At 39.2% G+C, this 11,317-nt stretch overlaps 1 protein-coding gene across 4 annotated transcripts in view; it reads left to right on the top strand.

Annotated features, from left to right (window-relative positions):
- Positions 1-1,537: 1,537 nt before the first annotated feature.
- Positions 1,538-11,317, top strand: part of SREK1 (splicing regulatory glutamic acid and lysine rich protein 1) — a 41,572-nt gene continuing 31,792 nt past the window's right edge. For 2 of the 4 annotated variants that reach the window (XM_073905402.1, XM_073905401.1), the window contains exon 1: positions 11,181-11,314. Coding sequence is in view for 2 of the 4 variants with exons in the window: in XM_025892764.2 (XP_025748549.1) it covers positions 1,692-1,852; positions 11,181-11,314 (295 nt within the window). In the remaining 2 variants the exon portion in view is untranslated. Of the gene's footprint in view, positions 1,853-11,180; positions 11,315-11,317 lie in introns of those variants that run through there. The other 2 variants (XM_025892764.2, XM_025892763.2) reach the window with 2 other exon arrangements.

Genomic DNA, 11,317 nt, shown 5'->3' with positions numbered 1-11,317 from the left:
CAAATGTAGTGAAAAGAAGGGCCATATGTACCCCAGTGTTCATAGCAGCAATGTCCGCAATAGCCAAACTGTGGAAAGAGCCGAGATTCCCTTCAACAGATGAATGGATAAAGAAGATGTGGTCCATATATACAATGGAATATTACTCAGTCATCAGAGAGGACGAATCCCCAACTTTTACATCAACATGGATGGGACTGGAGGAGATTATGCTAAGTGAAATAAGTCAAGCAGAGAAAGTCAGTTATCATATGGTTTCACTTATTTGTGGAACATAAGGAATAGCAGGGAGGACATTAGGAGAAGGAAGGGAAAAATGAAGGGGGGGGAATTGGAGAGACGAACCATGAGAGACTATGGACTCTGAGAAACAAACTGAAGGTTTTAGAGGGGAGAGGGTGGGGGGATGGGTTAGCCTGGTGATGGGTATTAAAGAGGGCACGTACTGCATGGAGCACTGGGTGTTATACGCAAACAATGAATCGTGGATCACTACATCAAAAACTAATGATGTATGGTGACTAACACAACATAATAAAATAAAATTTTAAAAAAAAGGATACTGAAAAAAAAAAAGCACATCTGCCTTCAGCTCAGGTCATGATCCCAGGGTCCCGGAATCGAGCCCCACATCGGGCTCCATGCTCCGCGGGAAGCCTGCTTCTCCCTCTCCCACTCCCCCTGCTTGTGTTCCCTCTCTCATTGTCTCTCTCTCTGTCGAATAAATAAATAAAATCTTGAAAGAAAGAAAGAAAGAAAGAAAGAAAGAAAAAGAAAGAAAGAAAGAAAAGAAAAGAAAAGAAAAAAAAAAAAAAAAAGAAAAAAGAAAAGAGAAAGAAAGAAAGGGCCTCCAGGACCCTCAGCAGGGTTCTGGGGATGGCATTTTGGGAGCAGCTGCTCAGTAGCACATACTTAGTTGTCCCTCAATAGGTTGCAAGTTCTATGTGGACCGTCTGTAGCTGTCTTTTATGTGCCCTTGTCTAACAGTGTCTGGAACGTAAGGCTCAATAAATATTAGTATCTGCGAAATGAGCGACTAAATGGCAAGTTATAAACAACGACCGCATAGTCTTCATTTTACTGCCTCCTTTCTTAATTCAATCAGAAATTAAACGTTTTCTAAATTTTTCCTTTTTTTTTTTTAAATTAGGACTTGGCCAATGTTTTCAATAGTTGGGGCGGGGAAGCGGCCTGCATGGGGTCACGGCGCGCCACAGTTTGGTGAGCATTAATCTGCGATGCCCGAGAGTCATTCCTCCTTCCCAGCCCCGCACCAGCAGGCCAGGCCTCTTGGTTCCCCAGTTCTACCTAGATTTAACAACGGTAAGAGCTGGGTCTCCTACGTTTTTAGGAGTACTGAAATTTGATTCAGTTGAGGCGGGGCGGGACGGGGGGGGGGCGGGAATCGATAAAAATCCCCACGGGGAGAACACTGACAAGAATTACGGCTGGAAGACCCTGGTGCCCCAGGCTACAGCCTCCTCCGACCCGCCGAGTTGCCGGGGCGACGCTTCCGGCCGGCGCGCGCAGCCCTGGGAGCAGGGGAGTTGTGGAATGGGCGGCTAGACCTGCCCACCGCCGTGAATTTGCCAGCGGGAGCGCGCTCGCGGCCGCGCGTTCTTCGCCTTCCCGGCTGCGTCGCTGACGCGTCGTAGACGTTGGGGAGCGGAGGACAGCAGCAGCGGGTCGGGATGAACAGCGGCGGCGGCTTCGGTTTGGCTTTAGGCTTCGGCCTTACCCCTACGGCGGTGATTCAGGTGACCAATCTGTCGTCGGCGGTGACCAGCGAGCAGATGCGGACGCTTTTTTCCTTCCTAGGAGAAATCGAGGAGCTGCGGCTTTACCCCCCAGAGTAAGTGCTCGAGCACGGCTGGGGGAGGGGCGCGGGCGCCATAGAGACCTCGGGCACCGAGGCGTGGGGGAGAGCGCGGACGGGGGCGCGCGGTGCCCGTCACGTGACCGCCCGGGCTTACCTTGGTGCCCATGTTTGATTAGGGCACCCAGGCGCGGCGCCCGGAGGTCCTGCTCTCCTTGTTAGTTAGACTGTGGGGGTTAACCTCTGCACCGAGCCCTTAGAATTTAGAGAAGTTGTTTTTTCGTGCGTCCCGGATTTCTGGTCTCCGTCGGGTCCTCGTATTCAGTGCCTCCCCCTTTTCCTTTTTCTTCCCGAACTTAAGATGGCCGCAGGTGGGCCCGGAATAGTCCTCATGGCAAACGCCTGTTAGCGTTTTTGCAATGTGAAAATCGCAGAGACCGCGCCGGAGGAACTGTCCACTTGTTAGGGTCTTAGTGTCAGGCCGTTGTTACTGATTGGAAAGCCTGCGGCTCATGGCAGATTGGAATTAGGGCTGTATTTGTTCCCCAGGGCGGTGTTCACAAATTGAGCATCTTCTTGGTGAATCTGACCGAGCCCATCCATATTGTTAAAGATCATGTCTATTCGCCTTTTTGGCAACGGATTAAAATTTCCGCTTTGAAGGTCACACTGTCCTAAGCCTTTCGTAAAAAGTATTAGTCGGTGCAGGATTATCCCTACTGGACGCTTTAAAAGTCTGTCTCTGTTTGAAAAGTCTACAACTCGCGGCGACTTCCCAAGTACTGTATTTTGAAGTAAGATTTCCCTTGTATAGTACTGTCTACTCAAAATTTGTAAGGAGTTTGTGGGTTCACTTTATTACACATACTATTTTTAAGATAGAGCTTAGAATCTTAAAATCCTCAGTATTTTGTTCATTATGTCAGAATCCTTTGAAGGAAGAGCTAGTAGTTGCCCAGGTTTTTTTTCTTTCAAAAAAAAAATCTGTATTTGACTTTTTGGTTTATTTCATAACGATGCATGTAGACCTGTTTTCTTTCGGTTTCTATCTGTAAGTACATCGCATTGCCACAGCATAGATACTGATTGGTAAAGTTTAGTGTTGGATTTTTAAATTTTACTTTTTAAATTTTCTTTTCCTCTCTTTTTGTTTTGAAATATGTAATGTATACGAAAAAGTTGAAAGAATAACACCCACGTTTCCTTCACCTGTATTCCTTCTTTGCCAGTTGTCTCCCCCCTATACTTAAACTCCCTCTTTCCTTCCTTCCTTTTCAAATAGTTGCAGACACCGTGACTGTTTATTCCTTAACACTTAAGTATGTATCTCGTCAGAAGAGGTACATTGTTCTACATTACCACAATACTATTAACATGTTTAAGAAATTTAACATTGATAATGTATAACAAGTAGTTCATATTCAAATTTTCCCAGTTATTATAATCATGAGTTTTTTCTTTTTCTTTTTTTGGTCTAGAATATAATCAGAAACCACCCATTTTATTTGGTTGTTACCTCCTTTAATCCAGAACAGTCCCTTGTCACCTTTTTAAACTTTTTTAAAGTTTTTTTTTAAAGATTTTATTTATTTATTTGAGAGAGAATGAGAGATAGAGAGGACGAGAGGGAAGAGAGTCAGAGGGAGAAGCAGACTCCCTGCCGAGCAGGGAGCCTGATGTGGGACTCCATCCCAGGACTCCAGGATCGTGACCTGAGCCGAAGGCAGGTGCTTAACCAACTGAGCCACCCAGGCACCCTCCCCTGTCACCTTTTTAAAAGTCTTTCATTACATTGACATTTTGTCTTGTAGTTTGTTTTGTAGAATGATTCTTAATCTGGGCTTATATAGATTATTTCTACATGATTAGGTTCAGATAATACATTTTTGTCAAGAATACTTCATAAGTGCATGTATATACATATTTATTGACCAGCTGCGGCATTTATAGTTTGAATATCTTTTTTAACTTCTGAAAATGCTTTCTGCTTGCTGTCTCTTCATTTCAGCATTCAGAACGTTTTTTTATTAATTGAGAAGTGTTTGGGAGAGGGCTGTACCCTTAAGAATTGGAATCAAGCAGTAAAATATTTTGTATATGAACCTTTGTAAACTAACCTTGCTTTCAAGGTTGTGGTAATAAGGTGTCTGGTAGAAGTATATCACAGAATATTATTCAATGCCAACATAATACCACTTTCATAGTTAAAACCAGGGTATGGGTGGCAGTATGCTGCCAGTTATTATCTGACACTTAATAATGGGCTGTTTTTTGAAATCAGATGTTAATTAGTTGGAGTTTAAAAGTCAAAGAGACTAAAAAGCTATTTACTTAAACATGGTGGAGTTAGTATGTCACAAACTGTAATACATTATGCAAAATTGTAACATAAACATAGCACATATGGGCCTTTCAAAATTCTTAATCAGTTTTTCCTTAAGTGTAATCCCTTATTACTGTTTTTCAGAAATATTGCCATGCTTTACTAACAGTGTGTTTTCTGCTCTGTGGTGAAGTTGTCATAACCTGGTTTTTATATTAAAGCTGTATTTGCAAATTTGAGCTGAAATGGATAACAGTGCAATAGTAGTAGTTGTATTGAAGACAGATAACTGTTTTGTAGTGTCTCGGAAATAGTACTTTATGATTCATGTTTAGAAACTGAGTAGAATTTCATTTGTTTTAAATTTGGAAATACATTTCTTTAAAAGAATGTGAAAACAGTTTCTCATTAACATTTTAAGAATTTGCTAATATGAAAATTCACATTTTAAATTTAACTCAGAATGAGGCTGTGATTCAGTTTCTTAGTTTTTAAACATCAGTAATTAGTGTGAACATTAATTATATATGTTAAAAATTCTTTTTTTAAAAATTTTTTAAAAAGATTTTATTTATTTATTTTGACACAGAGAGAGACACAGTGAGAGAAGGAACACAAGCAGGGGGGAGTGGAAGAGGGAGAAGCAGGCTTCCCGCGGAGCAGGGAACCCGGTGTGGGGCTCGAACCGAGGACCCTGAGATCATGACCTGAACGGAAGGCAGATGCTTAATGACTGAACCACCCAGGCGCCCCTATGTTAAAAATTCTTAATTGTGCTCTTTTTTTGTGTGCTGCCGGATGATAAATACCCAGAATTTTTGTTTTCACTTGTTGCACAACAAATGAATATCATGTCGTGAAAACTTTTTTACGGCAGTAAGAAACTTTTGTAGTTTTTTAGTCACCTTTTTTTTTTTTTTAAGGTATACTGTACATACAGAAAAGTGTATGGATAAAAATACAGTTTGATGAATTTCCACAAAGTGAACACCTGTGTAATCAGCACCCACATCAGGCTTATCTGCACCCTAGCATTTTCCCAATGCCCCCCTTCAAGTGACTAACCCCTGAAGGGTAATCCTATCCTGAAGTCTAACACCATTTCTCACATTAACACCTGTGTTGATTTTTTTTTTTTTTGCTGGTTTTCTTCACTTTCCTGGTCTTCAGAAGTATGAATAAGCAAGGAAAAATGTGTCAACTACTTATTTAGTTAAAAAAATTAATAGAACAAAAATAGCTATTTTATGAGAAATAGAGAAAAACACTTAATGATCCTCTCTCTCCATTTCTATATATTTGCCTGCAGTCCTTTTTATATGAGCTTATTTTAATGTAGTGTAATCAAAGGACTTACACACTGATGGTGAACTTTTTTCATTCAACATATAAGTATTTTTTCATATTCCTTTGTCTTATTTATAGTAATAACATTTAAAAGGCTGTAATTATGTCTTAAGTGTGTTTTTCAAATTCTGTCATTAGCTATATTGGTTCCTTTGTATTGGTGTTTTAAGTTTTGATTGTCTGCATTGATTGGAGCGCCTTCTGGCATTTGGTGGGCAAGTGTCAGTAATTCATAGAAGATCTTAACATAAGGAAAAATTGTGCTATCCAAAGTACCATTAAAGTCCTGCTGAGAAACACTGTTATAAATTATGTGTCAGTTAATATTTTTATGCATAAGTCTGTGTACTTTGTCCATGCTTTGGAATATATCCTTTTTGATCCTACAATAAAAGGCTGGATATATTAGTACCACTTGACTTTTTTTTTTTTTAAAGATCTTTTATTTATTTTGAGAGAGTGAGAGAGAGAGAGAGAGAGAGAGAGAGCGCACATGAGAGGAGGGAGGGCCGGAGGGAGAAGCAGGTTCCTCGCTGAGCAGGGAGCCTGATTTGGGACTTGATCCCGGGACTCCGGGATCATGACCCGAGCTGAAGGCAGTCGCTTAACCAACTGAACCACCCAAGCGCCCCCACTTGACTTTTTTTTTTAAAAGATTGTACTGTGCCATTACTGTGTTTAATGAAAAAATAACCAGGTAGAGCCTAGGAAATTTAACTGATGCTCAAAAATTTGGTTCTGTAATTTCTGCATTAAATTCCTAGTCAGGGGGCACCTGGGTGGCTCAGTCGTTAAGCGTCTCCTTCGGCTCGGGTCAGGATCCTGGGGTCCTGGGATTGAGCCCCGCATCGGGCTCCCCACTCCGCGGGAAGCCTGCTTCTCCCTCTCCCACTCCCCCTGCTTGTGTTCCCTCTCTCGCTGTGTCTCTCTCTGTCAAATAAATAAAATCTTAAAAAAAAAAACAAAACAAAACTCCTAGTCAGAAATTCTGATTTTTTTGAAAAACTGGAAAAAATATATTTGATTCAACAAAGGAGGTGGAAGTAAAATTTGCTATTTTGGTCTCCTGCTACTTTCCTTAGAAGCATATGTTTAGACCAAATGGAATATGTAACACCCTTTTAAAAATTAAAACTCTAGGTCAAAAGTACACTTAAAGATGATAATTATATTTAATTAAAAAATAAATATTTAAAAGGTTAGATGTATTAGAATGAAAGCTGTAAATATAAAATTTGGAAACAATGATTTATAAACAAATACACATTTGTTGAGAAATTCATCTTCTGTATTTAGGCTTGCCACTATATTTTAGATTGTAATGTTCAAAATAAAATAGTGTTAATGTAAGTTGATCTCTATTCTGTATTTTAAGAAAGGTAATTGGAGATGATTAAATTCTTTAGAACAGTGGTGTAGCTATGTCTAGTGTCCACACTTCTATGATAATGCTTGGTCTGCACAGGTCAGCCTTTTTTTTTTTTTTTTTAAAGATTTATTTATTTATTTTGAGAGAGTGAGAATGAGAGAGAGAGAGAGTACATGAGAGGGGGGAGGGTTAGAGGGAGAAGCAGGCCCCCCTTGCTGAGCAGGGAGCCCGATGCGGGACTCGATCCCGGGACTCCAGGATCATGACCCGAGCCGAAGGCAGTTGCTTAACCGACTGAGTCACCCAGGCGCCCCAGGTCAGCCTTTCTTATCCAGTTCTGGACTTCTCAGATCTTGGTAGTCTATTATAACATGAAGTTGCTTTACCATCCAGTCTCATATTTCCTTTTCCTCTGGATGTTTTAAATTTGAAATAAGGTGGGTTTTAAGTAGGGGTATTGGAAAATGTGATTTAGTTTTCAATAGGGATTATTTAGGTTTCCATTCTTTCACAAAAGGATCTGTCCATTTAGGGAATGTAGTTTCAGTGGTGGTTTGTTAGGCTCTTGAAGATTTCAGTGCTAAAAGAGAGTATACTTCTAATTGCTAGGGCTTTAGTAGCTTATTGTAATTATAGGTTTTTTTGCAGGGCTGGGGAGTACTGATTGCAAAAGACAGAAACAGCCCTACCCAGTCTAGCTTTTGAAGAGAGAAAATTATTAAAAAGATGAATATTTTCCTAAATTGAAATAAAGAGTGTAGTATAAGTAGGCCTCATGGGAACTGGGACTGGGAACCAGAAGGATAGCATCCAAGGTGACTGACTATCTGCCTCTTCTCAGAAGCTTTATTGTCTGCTCAGTGTATCTGCTCTATTTTGTTTGCAGACTTATTTTGTACTCAGTATTTCGGCATCTGGCCCAAGCCCTGAGTATAAGTGACTTTTCAGCCCGAGAGAGAATCTAATTGTTTAAGTTAATTTGATCAAACCACCCAAATTATAGGTTGTTGGTTAGCCAGTAAAATGGGCCCTTGTGTCATGTGGCAAATCAGTTGTGGCTAGAGGCTTCCAAAATCTCTTGAGAGTTTCACCTAAGAAAATGGTTAAGGCTGTGCTAAAAGTGTATAGAATGTCCTGGTAGCACATAGAGGAGAGGTCCTTAATCAATGATATCTTAAAGTAGCTTTCCAGAAGACTTGGAAACTTGAGTCTTGAAGAAAAGTGGAATTACCACTCAAAAAGAGGAAGGATATCATAGGCAAATGGAACATGTGCAAAGATGGCCCAGATATTCAGAATGTGTTCTGGACACCACAAGTATTTCTCATATCTGGTTTTTGGGAGCATTTAGATGATAAAGCAAGAACAGAAGGATGTCTTTGAGGAAATTTAAGCAGTGGAATGACATGACAAAATTTACAGTTTTGAAGGATCACTCTGGTAGCTTTTGTGAAAGACCATTATTAAGGAGTTGGGATTGGAGGCACTGTGATTGTTTAGGAGCCATTGTAATAATCTGGGTGAGAAATGATGAAGGCCTGAATTAAGCTCCTGATAGTGAGAATGATAAAAGAATTAATGTGACAAATATTTGGGATACAGTCTTCACAGGATTTAATGACCAATTGGATGGAGAGGGAAGGGTCAAGGATGGAAACACCCTTGAATCTCAGTAGTTGTGTAAAACCAGATTATTTCTTAGTCTAAGCTTGTGGAGTAGGGAACTCTACTTATTGTCGTCACTCACTTTGGGATAAAGTCGATGTAGCAGCCACCCATTTCTCAAATGTTGCAGGTCACTGTGGCAGAGGAAGAGAGCCAAGCAGTGACCCTTAAAGCTCCTGAATGTCAGTTCTGCTCATATATAATTGGCCAAAAGAAGTTGCTTGGGCACACCTGACTTCAAGGAACAAAGAAATGGAATTTTACCATGTAGCCAGAAGCGATTTGGAAGTACTTAGTGAACAGTACTAATGATGGTTACATTTAATGACTCCTAGATTTATGACTTGAATAATGCGGTGGTATTTTTAACTGAGAGATGAAGTGAGGATGATCATCAGGATTGCTGAGGAAGAAGGATGATGAATTTATTTTAGACTCCGTAACTTTTTGGGGGTGGGCCCTGTGACCATCAAGGAGTAATATTCCAGCAGACACTTGGATCTGGGAGTCTAAAGCTCAAGAGAGACCTAAATTGGAGATTTGGTAATGTAAAGGTGAGTTAAGTGTGGATACGACTGTTTTTACCTCAGTGACAAATTCATAAAGTGTTTGACTTAGATGTTTCTGTGGGGAGGTGGGGAGTAGGCATCATTGGAGTGGGCCTGTTGAAGCCTGAATTGGATAACCTTAGGCAGGAGTGAATTGAGTTGGGTTGGGTGAGAAAGAGGTGGTTTCATTTTGTCAACTTTTATTACCCTGACTAGTTATGTTAATAATAATATAGATAGCTTCAAGTTCTAAATGATAATATGTTTTATTGTCACAGTGTTTTGGTAATAGCAGAAATATGTATGTTTAACCATTATCAAGATGGATTTGTTGCTTTATGTGATTTTTTTTAATTTTAAAAATGGCTAATATTTGGAATTGCTGATTAAATAGTACATTAAAATGCTTTTAAAATTCTTTTTTCTTTTTTTAGAATGGGAGAGGGAGGGCGAGCATCTGTAGCAGGCTTCATGCCTGGTGTGGAGCCTGACATGGGGCTTGATCTCACAACCCTGAGATCATGACCTGAGCACAAATCAAGAGTCGGACACTTAACCGACTGAGCCACACAGGCACCCCTAAAATGCTTTTAAAATTCTTGATTAGTTGAATGATTAAGATTGCACAAGATTTGGATTTAGATAATTAGACTTTAAGTCCCACCTTTGTCATTTACTAGGGCTAGGATTATGGTCGACTTTCTTGACCTGTTTTGTAAACTAAATTGTTACTATACAAGGCAAAGATGATATTTTTCAGATCATCTCAGTTCTTTTTTAGTGTCAGAAATCTTAATGCTTTAAAGGGGTGTATTTGTTCTATATTAGGTGTATATTTAGTTTGGGTGTTTTTTTTTCCTTGCTAAAGACAATTTTAAGACTTTAATTGAAAATAATCTTGGACAGATTGACAAAATGATCATCAGTGAATATAGTATATTTTGCAGTCTAATAAGATGGATTCATATTATGGAAAAACTGCTTTCATCTGTGTTGTGTGGTTTTTTACTACAGGTCTACCTAGATTAAACTGAATCTGGTACGATTTAGAAGAGTATGTTCTTTTCCATATAAAATATGTTAAATTTTGTTTGTAAAATCTTTTGTCTGGAAAATCACAATGCTGCCTAGCTTAAAGCAGTCTCTAGTACATGCAAAAGACCTTAATTTTAATTCTGTGTTATCTATTTGCAAGACTCTGATGAAGTTTTTAGTGATCTAAAACCTGGGGAGTCACATTAGAAAGGGTTGAAAATGGTTACAAAATTTGAAGTCATGAGGATTGGGACTTTTATAAAGTGATTTTGCCTACTGATGATAGACTGAACATTTTTGGGTTAAATTTGCTGTTTTCAATTTTGCTCTGTTTAGGAACTTGTTAATTTACATTTCCAGTTTTTACAAATAAAACGATAGGCCTTCCTAGATTGCTGTCAACTTTTGCAGACAAATCACCATGAAAAGACTTAAGTTTTGCCTAGTACAGCTACTCTGGAGAACAGTATGGAGGTTTCCCAAGAAGTTAAAAATAGAACTGTCCTTCCACCCAGCAATTGTACTACTAGGTATTTACTCAAAGAATACAAAAATACTAATTCAAAGGGATATATGCACCCCGAAGTTTAGAGCCAAAATGTGGAAACAGCCCAAGTGTCCATTGATTGGTGAATGGATAAAGAAGCTGTGTGTATATACAATGGGATATTACTCAGCCATAAAAAATGAAATCTTGCCATTTGCAATGGTATGGATGGAGTTAGAGAGTATTATACTATGCAAAATAAGTCAGAGAAAGACAAATACCATATGATTTCACTCAGATGTGGAATTTAAGAAACAACAAATGAGCTAAGGGGAGAAAGAGGGAGGCAAACCGAGAAACAGACTCTTAACTATAGAGAACAAACTGATGGTAACTGTATATTAACCAATTGGAATTTAAATAAAAACTTGAAAATGCAAATCTTTTTATATGCTAATGATCCTTAGCAATAAAAATTCTTGTCTTGATTGTGTAAGATTATATAAAGATCTAAGAAAGAAATTTCAAATGAAAATGACAAAACCAACCAAATGTTTATTAGTCCAATTGTTTTTCTTTTTATCTTGCAGCAACGCACCTCTTGCTTTTTCTTCCAAAGTATGTTATGTTAAGTTTCGTGACCCATCAAGTGTTGGCGTGGCCCAGCATCTAACTAACACGGTTTTTATTGACAGAGCTCTGATAGTTGTACCTTGTGCAGAAGGTT

Source organism: Callorhinus ursinus, unplaced genomic scaffold (assembly GCF_003265705.2).
Source record: "Callorhinus ursinus isolate GAN/ISIS: 27379988/994484 unplaced genomic scaffold, GSC_fseal_2.0 scaffold23, whole genome shotgun sequence".
NCBI classification, from domain to species: domain Eukaryota; kingdom Metazoa; phylum Chordata; class Mammalia; order Carnivora; family Otariidae; genus Callorhinus; species Callorhinus ursinus.
This window is presented reverse-complemented; position numbering and strand designations above follow the sequence as displayed.